This window comes from Podarcis melisellensis (assembly GCF_964234715.1).
Source record: "Podarcis melisellensis genome assembly, chromosome: 3".
NCBI lineage: Eukaryota > Metazoa > Chordata > Lepidosauria > Squamata > Lacertidae > Podarcis > Podarcis melisellensis.
Window position 1 is genome coordinate 68,462,161 of NC_138530.1, and position 12,408 is coordinate 68,474,568.

Consider the following 12,408-nt stretch of genomic DNA (forward strand, 5'->3'; position numbering starts at 1 on the left):
TGATTTTCTTGCAGTCCATGGGACTCTCAAGAGTCTCCTCCAGCACCATAATTCAAAAGCATCAATTCTTCGGCGATCAGCCTTCTTGATGGTCCAGCTCTCACTTCCATACATCACTACTGGGAAAACCATGGCTTTAACTATACGTCCTTAGGCCTTACTCGGGCTCAGGTCTAGGGGAAGTCCTTCCCACTGATATCCTTTTTTGCTGGAAAGCTTTTATGTCAAACAAGAGGAAGTAATTCCCCAACAGTAAAGGCTGTTCCACTTCAGGACACTTAGAAATCTATTGTAACTTTGGTTTTGCCTTTTCATAGCTGCAACTTGAATGTTGTCCCGTTGTTGTTTTAGATAATTCATCAATTCCATGCATTCCAAAAATTCAGTCATTGATTGAAGATGCTTGGAAAGAAGGCTTTGACCCACAAGGAGCTTCTCATTTCAACAGCAGATTACATGGAACTAAGGCATGGATAGGAGCATGTGAAATTTATTCACTTTTAACTTCTCTCAGGATAAAGTAAGTGCTGCCTATTAAAGGAAGTAAAAAGGTTTTAGTTTCAAGCACATGACACCAATTATGAGAGTGATTTTATGTGAATATCACAGAAATTCAAGTTCGAACTGGTCCTATATAGAGATTGCATTTCCAGGAGAATAAGAACATGAAATACTTAAGGGAAAAATTGTGTTGGCAATTGGTCAATCAGTTGCCTAGGAACTTCCTTCTTGCATCTTTCCTTGCAACTCTCTTTTTAAAAGAAGATTGCTACTTCCAAAGTTCTTCCATGTATAAATGGTGCAAAGTTATTGCTTGCTACAGCATGCTTTCATTTCAATTGTATATTTATTTATAAAACATATATATCCCATTCATTAGTGTTTCAAATCAGGGCAAGTAACAATTAGGTAGTAAAAAAGAAAAAGAAAAAAGCCACCCAGATTAACATTGCAGGAAGGGTTTTTTTAAAAAAAGTATCAAGTAAAAGATCATTCTCACACTAGGGGGAGCTGTGTACTTGAAGTAACTTGAAGTACTTGAAGTAATATGTGCTACTACAAACTCACAAATGTGACCATTGTTATTACAGCCGAGGCAAAAAAATTATAACAGTGGTAGAACTTGGTGACTAATGCACTAAACAAACGATGCTATCTGACATTGTAACAGTTTATAAAGGCTTCATTTAAACTGCCTTATAGGTGTCAGGTCATTGATTTTCACCAGCCAACAGGCCCTGCAGGAACACATCCTCGTTTGTTGGAATGGGTTTTCAACTATTACTCGGCAGACAAGGAAAACAGTTCAAAGGTTGTGTGTACTCCCAAGCCACCAATCTACCTTCAGCACCAAGGTCAGCGAAACTTTCCACTTCTCTCTTTTCTAAACGTTCAGCTGTGTTACTCATGCATTACTGCTGTCCCCATGTCCAGTTTTTGTTTTATGAATTATGCTTCCTGGAAGAGCAGTGGAATGTCTTCTTAACTGTAATTCTCAAATATAATTGTATTATTTATTTCATAAAATTTATACACTTCTCAGTTGTAAAAACAAAAACAAAAAAACCTCCTCAAAGTAGTTTACAAAAAAGATTGTAATTGTAGACCACAAGCTTAACATGAGTCAACTGTGTGATGTAGCAGGGGTGGAAAAAAAGCATATTCTATGCTGTATCAACAGAATTGTAGTGTCCCAATCAAGGGAAGTCATAGTAGTTCTCTATTCTGCCTTGGTCAGACCACACCTGGAATACTGTGATCAATTCTGGATACCACAATTTAAGGAGGATATTTACAAGCTGGAACGTTTGCAGAGGGTGCCCAAGATGACCAGGAGTCTAGAAACTAAGCCTTACGAGGAACGGTTGAGGGAGTTATGTTTAGCCCAGATAAGGGGAGACTGAAAGGAGATGTGATAGCCATCTTCAAATATTTAAAGGGCTGCCACATGTGGAGGATGGAACAAGTTTGTTTTCTCCTGCTCTGGAGACTATAGCCCATAGGTAGGCAAACTAAGGCCCGGGGGCCGGATCCGACCCAATCGCCTCCTAAATCCGGCCCACGAATCAGCATGTTTTTACATGAGTAGAATGTGTCCTTTTATTTAAAATGCATCTCTGGGTTATTTGTGGGGCAAAGGAATTTGTTCACCCCCCCCAAAAAAAAATAGTCCGGCCCCCCACAAGGTCTGAGGGACAGTGAAAAAGTTTGCTGATCCCTGCTAGCCTATACCAATGGATTCAAATTACAAGAAAGGAGATTCCAACTAAACACAAGAAAGAACTTTCTGATAGTAAAAGCTCCTACGAGAGGTGTTGGACTCTCCTTACTTGGAGATTTTAGGCAGAGGTTGGATGGTCATTTGTCATGTATGTTGTAGTTGAGATTCCTGCATTGCAGGGGCTTAGACTAGTGGGTTTTGTTTTGTTTTATTTGGTATATTAACGGATTTGAGGGGATGGTTTTTGCTATGAGCTGCTTTGAAAGTCAGAGAGAAAACAGTAGATTTTTAAAATAAAACTTACCTGAAAAAACATTTATACAGTGGTGCCTCGCAAGACGAAAAGAATCCGTTCCGCGATTCTCTTCGTCTAGCGTTTTTTTCGTCTTGCAAAGCAAGCCCATTGACAGCTTAGCGGATTAGCGCTACAGCGGTCTAGCGGCTTCTAGCGATCAGCTGATCAGGGGCTTATCAGCGGATCAGCTGTTAAGCGGCTTAGCGGCTTAGGAAAAGGGGGGGAAGCGGAAAAAACCGTGGGAACTCGCAAGATTTTTTCGTCTTGTGAAGCAACCCCATAGGGAAATTCATTTTGCGAAGCGCCTCCAAAATGGAAAATCCTTTCGTCTAGCGGGTTTTCCGTCTTGCGAGGCGTTTGTCTTGCGGGGCACCACTGTACAAGTAATTTGTTTTTCTAACAATTACAATTATCTATGTAAGCATTGAGTTATATATTGCAATTCTGTACAGCAGTTTGGGGTTTTGCTTAAGGGGTTCGTAGACCGTGTGTTAGCAGAAATGTATACTTGATGGGTGTGTTGTTGTTTTTTTAAATAGGTCATAGTCGTACTATTATTGGAATAGAAGAAAGGAAGAACAAAACTGTGTGCCTACTGATGTTCGATCCAGGTTGCCCCTCACAAGAGATGCAAAAACTCTTAAAAGGCATAGATGGGAACAGTCTCAGATTGCTTCGAAGATTTGTGGGCAACTTAAAACATAAACAGTATCAGCTTGTGGCCATAGACGGTGTACTGTCAGCGGAGGAAAAAGTTGTGAGTATTACAGATAAGAGCCCATCTGATTAAATATCTTAGTGATCTACTGTGGTGTAAGTAAAAGTGTCAACGCTAACTCTTGTTTGTCTCCCACTTAAGACTCGTAGGCAGGCTTCTCAGCGCTTCGTGGCTCAGCGGATTTCTTGAAATTAGGAATCCTGAAGAATATCAAGGAAGCTGCAGGAGAGATTCTGGTGCATTCACATAGGTTCTTGAACAATGTACATAAAACTTTTTAAGACTTAAAAATAAACGTTGGGGGGAAATGGCTTGTTGGCATGTGATTTGTTGTATCAGATTGAGGAAAGGTGCAATCCTAAATTACCAAGTCATTATAGCAAACTATTTTTAAATATGTGTGACAGGCAACAATACTGTGCTGCTCTTTTCAGTGTTTCAGAGAAAAAAAATATTTATGTGCTAATACAGAACCAGCCAAAGTCTGCCACATACTACAGTACTTGACATATTCTAAAATGGCTAACTCAGCCCTTATACTAGAGGGGGTGCAGCAGGAAGTCCCCAAAGGGAATAAAAGAAATAAATAATGAAATTTCTGGATTAGTGGGATCTCTCACAACAGAAAGTTTACTTTGGCTTGAATTACAGTTGCCCCACTTCCCTTAAATGTACATTTTACCTCTGGTATTATAGGATCCTGTAAGTTCCTAGGCAAGCAGAGTAAGACTATCAAAGGCTGTAAGATCACAGGGCAGCTGAAAAGTTGGTGTCAACATGTTGATGCAGCCAGTATTCCTATAACCCCTCAACTCACTCGACTGCACAGTGTGTTTAGTTTTCCAAGCCACTTCAGGCAAGAACAAAAAGTGCAGGGATTTAACAGCCAGGCTACAAGTTGCATTTAGTATGCCTTTAAAAAGATCTGAAGTACTTTTCTTTGGAATGTTTAACCAAGCTGCGTATGTCTGACATAGACAGTCTATTAAAATAATTGCAGCATAATCTAGCATCCCACTCAAGACTGCCTAGAACTTGTATTACTGGTCTGGGTGGAAGTGTTCAGGATTGCATCTCTAATTATAATTATCTCTACATTATAATTACAATGTAATTCAAGTAAACTCTTGAGAACATCTTGTCAACTGCAGGTTTCAGCTGCAATAAAGCCATAATTAAATGGGAAGAATCTACAGGAGATTAAGTAATGCCTCCTTAGCTACTTTTGGAGCAGGAAGAAGCAACCTGTGATTATGAAGATGTTGATGAACTACAACTTCCCTAAATCACTGGTCATGCTGGCTGAAGTTGATGGGACAACAGCTGGAGGCCCATGACTTCCCACCTGTGTCTTAAAATGTTTTCTTGTTTGCACGTGCTGGTTAACACATGTGCCTATAAGCATTTAGGCTGTACCGCTTGAGCCTTTTGTATCCCAGCTGTCTGTACTTAAATTTACCATATTTGTTATTTGATGGACATGCTCAACATGCAACCCCTCTCCTTTCTTCCTTCGCTTGGAGGGAGACAGCAATAGCATGGCAGTGCTAGAAGACCCAAGGCTGGCTTAAACTTGCTTACCACCATCCCTCTGCATTTTCCAAGTCAGCTGCTGTTTTAAGTGCTAATACAAATGAGCTTCCAAGCAGGTGATGATGCCAGGCATGAATTACACAACTTCCAACAGTGATTGGTATAGAGTGTTGCACAGCAAAACGCTGGAAGCAAATATTCAGAAACTGGGCAATTGGGTAACGAAACCTCTGTAGGATACATGTAGCATCATTGTGAAGCATTAACCAGCTCGGCAGTTGGTAAGGGATAGTTTTATCCCTTACCACTACAGTCAGTTGCTTTCTTCCCAAAACTGACAGTTTGAGGTCAGTGCCTTGGCAGGCCAAGCAAGGGGGATTGTGGAAGGAGATTTATATTAACTGGTTTTATCAGTATTGGTTCTCTAGATGGGATACAAATGTCATAACATTTTTTGCTAATGCAGTTATTACAAAACCAAATCTGGATGTAGACCAGCTATTGTTGGAACCAGTTTCTCAGTATCAAATTAGAGATAAAGGGAGAGTAAAGTCCACGGCAGCTGTGCCATGTCTGCTATTTAACTGAAACTTTTCATTTTCAAAAGTAGTTGGTATTGGAGAGATTAGATGTAACTTACTTTTATTATTGCAAACATATCACCAACCGAAAAACAAAGGGTGGGGGAGAGCAGAGGGCACACACAATCTATATAAAGAAAGGTGAGTGGAAAAGGTTTTGTTTCTCACCACTATTAAAATGACTTCTACCTGAAGTTGCTTTTATTTTTTTTCTAATGGGCCCTTTAGGGTGCATGTAATGGAGTTTCCCCAACAAACTCACCTCTCTGTTCCTTCATCTCTTAAAGTAACACAGCAGATCCTCAAAGGTTTGAGGCAGAAAAATGCTGATATACCTTAGCCCCTTTCCTATGAAAAGCAAAGAGCAGAACTGAGGTGGAGTAAGCGTATGACAAAAGTGGGAGGAATCTCTTTGTATTTGCAGGGCTGGAATATGTCCTTCAACTCTGATAATGTGCTCATGCTTGTATGGATGTATGGAGGAGATAGGAGTATGTTTGTGTGTAAAAGGCAAAAATTAACATCCAAGTTAAATTTATATTGGCTGCTTTGCCCACCTTTGCCTATTACCTGTTGCCCTCAGAAAGTTGTCCGAAAGAGAATGTGGCCCACTGGATGAAAAAGATTCCTCACCTCTAGTTAAGAATGCCTCACCTCTGTCTGTTCCAGAGTACATCTTTTTTCTCAAGAAGCCTAGAATTTCACACATCTTTTGAAATGAAGCTTAAGACATCGCAAAGGTTTTTTTTAACCCATACCAATACATATATTAGAGCAAAACATAGGGTGCATAGGGTGTGTACTCTCTGGATTACCTGAGCAGTTTGTGCATTTTCCCAGAGCGCAAAACTATCCTCCCTTCCTGCAGTGGGATGATCTTCCAGATCTAAAACAGTGCTTGCTCTTCAATAAAGATGCAGTGATATCACCAGGCCCCGTGTAGAAAATTTAGGGGCGGGCAGGAATGGTGCGTTTCACAGGGGCAAAAAATAGGAGCAAAGTATTGCCAGCTATGACAAAGTCTCTCAGAGCTAATGCATTTAATTGCAGAGTAGCTTCTTTAAGCTACTTCTGTCACATCCAAAATACAGGAATGATGAAAGATGCACCCCCAAGTGTCAGAACTTGGGCTTACAACTGAATACAGAATTATAAGGAAACCGGTTAACAGCTTTCTATAAAGCACAGAAAGAAGATATTGCAGAAATCAGCCCTTCCTTTTAAGAGGCTGGAAAACCCTCTTAAAATGATTTCAAATTCAAACTTGGAAGGGCTTTCTATTGCAAACAACTGTAATAATAAAATAGTTAATGCACCAGCCAAATAAGTGTCAAATTGAAGTTTTCAGCAATCGGAGAAGGTTAAAGGCATAGATGCACAATATACCTCTTAGGCTTGTTTTTTTGATTTAAGCTGAGGCGGCTGGATAGATGGGTAAACGGAAAACTTGCTAGAATACAGAGCGAGAGCCCACTTGGGGATGGTGATGAACCGAGGTATGAGGCGGAATAAACCGGCCAGTTTGGGCATCAGCTCCGAGAGGATGTCCCGCACCGAGAGGTAGTTGAAGACCTCCCTGCCGTCCACATCCTTGAAGCCGTAAAGGCGGGCGAGGTCCGGGTTGAGGAGCACCTTCCCGCTGTGGCGCATGACGCGCGGGTCGGACGCCAGGCTCACCACGCACTTCCCGCTCACTTCGGGGGTCTCCCCCATGGAGGCCATCTTCTCCTTCAGCTTCGCCATCATGGGCCCCGTCCTGTGCTCCACTTCCTTCGCCAGGCTCTCGGTGCGCACGAAGCCCGGCCACAGCGCCACCGAGGCCACGCCGAAGGGGCGCAGCTCGACGGCGCAGTCGGCGGCCAGGCGGTCGCAGGCGGCCTTGCCGATCCCGTAGGGCACGTCGAACATGTAGCGCAGCCCTCCGGGCGACGAGATGGTGACGACCAGCCCCCTGCCGGCGGGCACCATCAGCCGGGCGGCGTAGACGGTGCAGATGTAGTGGCCCCGCAGGCCCGCGTTGTTGATCTGGTCCCACAGGGCCGTCGAGCTCTCCCAGAAGGGCAGCCCGAACTCCTCCACGATGGAGCCCACCCCGGAGAAGGCGTTGTTGACCAGCACGTCCAGGCGGCCCGCCTGCTCCTGCCGGACGCGCTCGAACAGCGCCACCACGTCTTCCTCCCGGGACGAGTCGCACACCACCGGCACGCACTTCCCGCCGCGGGCCCGCACCTCCGTCGCCGCCGCCTCCAGCGCCTCGCGGTGCCGAGCCGTGATGTACACGGTGGCGCCCGCCCCGGACAGCTGCAGCGCGATACCCTTGCCGATGCCTCGAGAGGCGCCCGTCACCACGCACACCTGCCCCGACAGAGGCTTGGCCATGGCGGCGAGGCGAAGCGTTACCAGGCGGATGAGGAGAGTGCAGGCCGCAGTCGGGCTGGAGCGGCGGCGGTTGTCAGAGCTGCAGTGCCGGTCTGGGCGGTTGGGGAGCTCGGCTTAAAGGCCCTCCTCCTCCTCCCCGCGGCTCCTCCCGCGAACAGGCAGGGCGGGATCGGGCGGTGGGGAAGGCACGCGCGCGCGCGCCATCCTTGAAGCTGCACTTCGCCTCCCCAACGCGGCGCTCCCTCCGCCTTCGCTACTTCACCGGGAGGGGTCGGCAGGGGCCCGGGCGAGCTCTACCCACCGCCCTACCCGCTGCCCAATGTTTGCAGGGGTGACAAGCCTCCCTGCCAAAGCGTGGGGAGCAACCCGCCTTGAAACAACCCGCAGGGCTTACTCCTGACAGGTCTGCCGGATTTATGTATAAGCTAAAAAAGCTATAGCTTAGGGCCCCACTCTTGCCCCCCACCAAAAAAAAATTAAAGGGGAAAAACCTGGATATACATTTCCAAAATATAAAATAAAAAGAAATAAAATAAAAGCTGCATACAGCAACAGTGTTTTGTGTTGTGTAGGCTTCTGTGATGTAAGCTCCTGCTAGCCTGCTCCCTAAAATATCACTGGTTTGCTCATTTCTATATATAGGGTGCCTACATTCTGCATGGACTGGTTGCAGGGCAACATGTCCAAATGGCTTTAGATAACTATAAGGTCCATATTCAACACAAAAAACAGTGACAATTTGTTGTTGACAAAGGACAGCTGGACATATGAAGAGCCCCATTACCTTTAGTAGCTTATGGTCTCATCAGACCTAAATCCAGCCCTGTTCCCACCACAAGCGAATAGTAAAGAGAACCCACACAAGTGGCGCTGACACAAAACCCCACACATACACTAAGCAGAATACAGTGGGACCTCTGGATGTGAACGGGATCCATTCTGGAGCCCCATTTGCATCCTGAAGCGAACGCAACCCACTTGTGCGCAGGTCGCGATTCGCCGCTTCCGCGTATGTGCGTGACGTCATTTTGAGCGTCTGCAAAAGCAGCGAAACCTTGTGCAGTAACGCGCTCAGTTACTTCTGGGTCGCCACGGAGCGCAACCCAAAAAGGCTTAACCTGAAGCGACTTCAACCCTAGCTATGACTGTAGAAGCATTGCCACCCGGCCCCACCCCACCCCTCATTCCCCCCTCCACCTCTTTCCCCCTTTTCTTCCTAATGTAATACTAATGTTTCAACAAATGAAACTGATCTGTAGGAGGAGGAGTTTCGATTTGATATCCCGCTTTATCACTACCCGAAGGAGTCTCAAAGCGGCTAACATTCTCCTTTCCCCTCCTCCCCCACAACAAACACTCTGTGAGGTGAGTGGGGCTGAGAGACTTCAGAGAAGTGTGACTAGCCCAAGGTGCATGTGGAGGAGTGGAGACGCGAACCCAGTTCACCAGATTATGAGTCCACCGCTCCTAACCACTGCACCACACTGGCTCTCCAGTAGAAAATGTAACTTGAAAAAAGAGACATTGCAATACTTTTGTAAACCTAGAAATCTTTAATAAAAATGTATTTTTTAAAAATAGCAACAACCAGCAGTGTGAGAAAGGCGGAGAGTTTCAGTGTAAATAATGGGCTACTTATGAATTACTACTTGGATCCAATACTTTGCTTGAACACCTTGTTCAAATCAAGGTGGATGGAGGACACAGGTATGTGTCAAAGGCAAAAATTAGCATCCAAGTTAAATTTAGATTGGCTGCTCTGCCCACCTTTGCCTATGGCCTGTAGTCCTCAGAAAGTTGTCCAAAAAGAAATGCAGCCCATTGGATAAAAAAGGTTCCTCACCTCTAGTTAAGAATGTAAAATTGAAAACTTAATAAAAATTATTATAAAAACAAACATTCCCCCAGTTGCCTGTAAATGACAGGACACTTGCTTTTATAGTCATTCCCTGGAAGGGAAACAAACAGTCTCAGTAAGGTAGTGGTTCCCCTGCATTTTGGTTTGGTGACCCTCTGTAAGGTGTGTGCCCGTGGCAGAGCAGCCCCTGCTTCACTGGGAGCTGGAGATTTGGCAACCAAAAAAGGCACCCAGCACACAATCACCTTGTACCCCAAAGTCCACATTTCACATAAATTTGGTGAGAAGAAAAGGCATTTAAGAGCTTGGTTTTAGTTAGAAAGAAGGCTATCTGAGATCCGTCTAGGTACCTACGCTCCCAATGATGCAATATTGGATTCAGACCACAGGCCTGAAGGGGATTTCTGTTGCCCCAGAGAGTTGTACAAGTCCCATCCCTGCGTTTTGGTCAGAGCTGCTTCACAGACGGAGTTGTATTCCATTCCTTACACCCTTGAGCCTAAGATAAGCAACTTCTGACATGCTCTTTCTTGTAGCAATAGGAACTTTTTCTCTCTTTAAGTTACGAATGGGTAAGTTTTAATAATTAATGCTACCATGCAGCCTGATAATCTCTCTCTCTCTTTTCTTACAATAAAATAAAGCTTTGCTTTAGTTTGGGTTTGGATCTACATTCTGGGTTATATGCATACCATTCAGGTAGATTCAATGACCTGGTTTCTCACTTACAAAACATCCCTCTCCTCTTGAGGTGGTGTGTATAAAGGGATATGCATTTTGCCAACAAGTAGGTCAATACGAACTTTGATGGTAATCAGTCCCAGATAATTATTGACACACAGCCTGCTACTGAGTTTCATCCCCATAACAGTCATTGATGGAAATCCTGACTCACAAGGATTTATGTACTACTAAATGGTATCATCACAGATATTGCTTCACCAACAAGCTAAGGATACTCAGTTGGTAATGCAGCAATTTTCGTAGCATGAAGTCAAAATCTGGGTAATCTCATTTCCCAAGAATTGGCTTTGAGGATCCTAGCAGATGACAATGAGTTGATCTTTTTGCATAAAGACAATTTTGTGACAACAGAGTGGCTTCTCTGTTTCCAAGTAAAATGCACTTGTGCTGTGATGGCACTGTAAAGGGAAGTGGAAGTATATATATATATATTTAAATAAAAAGAAAGATGACAAATACAGCTGTATCTGATAACAGCCACAACAAAGCACTGGGCGTGTAAATGCAGCTTAGAACTAAGATGTACATTTTAATAATGACAACCCAGGATATTAGCAGGGATGAAAGACATAATCACTGCCAAGTGCTTTCCACATATTAAGTGTTACATATTGACATAATAACAATAATTGTTGTTCTTGGCATCTATCTGTCTCTGGAGGCAATGGAGGAATGTGCCTCTGCAGGTGAAGTCAAACTGTTGGAGGGTTACATGCCATGGCAGGACAGAGTCTCAAACAATAACATTGACCACACCTTGTCCTGCAATTACAGCATATGAAGAAGCTTCTTGAAGAAATGCCACTGAATTTTATTTTATTTTAAAGAGAATTTAAAGTAGGATGAATTGCCCACAAGAAATCATGGAAGTGATTTCCGCATTCATGAATAAACCTTGTGCTTGGGTCTACTCTTGCCCTTCATTAGAAACATAATGAATCTAGACAAAGCAGTAAAAAGACAGAAAACTTAGGAGTTGGGAAAAGGGTTTAACCCAGCAGAAAATAAGTGAGAAGGTCCTAAAAAGGCCCCATCAAGTGTGTGGGTGCACATACAAAATGGCAGCCAAGTATTAAGAACCTGGAAAATCACCACCAAGCAAGACCTAGGAAATTTCTGACCTGATGGCCACAGGGCAAGCAGAAGCCCCAGCAGACCAAACACACAAACAGCACCCAAAATTCTGTTGAAGAAGAGGAGAAAAACAGGATATGTTGCTTTTTCATGGCAAATCAGCAGAAGCAGGCAGTGTGTCCAAGGTTGTTTACTGGTTTTATCAGGTGCAAAGGTTGCCCTCCTTTTGCTCTCAAGAAGGGCCGTTTTGCGCCGCAGTTACACAACCAGTGCTTTGTTCTGGGGGAAACCATTTCTGCACAGTTGCCCCTGTAGCAGACCTTTTGGGGAGACTCAAAGGATCCCTCAGGGGGTAGGAAGGGCTCCAGCCCAATTAGGCTCAGTTTTCTCCAGTCTTCATCTTTTATAAAGGTAAAGGTACCCCTGCCCGTACGGGCCAGTCTTGACAGACTCTGGGGTTGTGCGCCCATCTCACTCAAGAGGCCAGGGGCCAGCGCTGTCCGGAGACACTTCCGGGTCACGTGGCCAGTGTGACATCGCTGCTCTGGCGAGCCAGAGCTGCACACGGAAACGCCGTTTACCTTCCCGCTGGTAAGCGGTCCCTATTTATCTACTTGCACCCGGAGGTGCTTTCGAACTGCTAGGTTGGCAGGCGCTGGGACCGAGCAGCGGGAGCGCACCCCGCCGCAGGGATTCGAACCGCCGACCTTTCGATCGGCAAGTCCTAGGCGCTGAGGCTTTAACCCACAGCGCCACCTGCGTCCCTTCATCTTTTATACTATGCTTTAATTGCTGGTGCCAAGTTTCTGCCTGAAGCTTTTTCTGGTTTCTGTATTCTTTGTTAGGGATGTAAACAGGCAGTTTGTGGCCTTCAAATCAGTGTCAGGGTCTGAAATTGTTATCCAGGGCAACATTGATAAGGAGGTTGTTAGGATGATGATGATACTGATGATGAATTACATTTATATACTACCTTTATCTTCCAAGGATCTCAAAGTGGTGTAC

The 12,408-nt window shown here is 44.6% G+C and overlaps 2 protein-coding genes and 1 long non-coding RNA gene across 6 annotated transcripts in view; 1 reads left to right on the forward strand and 2 right to left on the reverse strand.

Moving 5' to 3' along the window:
• Positions 1-3,544, forward strand: part of ZUP1 (zinc finger containing ubiquitin peptidase 1) — an 11,019-nt gene extending 7,475 nt beyond the window's left edge. For all 4 annotated transcript variants that reach the window (XM_081904990.1, XM_081904992.1, XM_081904989.1 and 1 more), the window contains exons 6-9: positions 352-520; positions 1,204-1,355; positions 3,056-3,273; positions 3,376-3,544. In XM_081904990.1, the coding sequence (XP_081761116.1) occupies positions 352-520; positions 1,204-1,355; positions 3,056-3,273; positions 3,376-3,423 (587 nt within the window). In that variant the 3' untranslated portion in view covers positions 3,424-3,544. The remainder of the gene's footprint in view (positions 1-351; positions 521-1,203; positions 1,356-3,055; positions 3,274-3,375) is intronic.
• LOC309366447 lies at positions 1,501-2,538 on the reverse strand. Its single transcript, XR_014166710.1, has 2 exons — positions 1,832-2,538; positions 1,501-1,753 (listed from the first exon to the last, which is right to left on the reverse strand). It is a non-coding gene; the product is annotated as an uncharacterized lncRNA (long non-coding RNA).
• A 2,827-nt stretch (positions 3,545-6,371) lies between the features above and the next one.
• Positions 6,372-7,922, reverse strand: DHRS1 (dehydrogenase/reductase 1). The gene has a single exon (XM_081904998.1). The coding sequence runs from the start codon at positions 7,725-7,727 to the stop codon at positions 6,738-6,740; it is 990 nt and encodes a 329-aa protein (XP_081761124.1). The 5' UTR covers positions 7,728-7,922; the 3' UTR covers positions 6,372-6,737.
• Between the last annotated feature and the right edge of the window lie 4,486 nt (positions 7,923-12,408).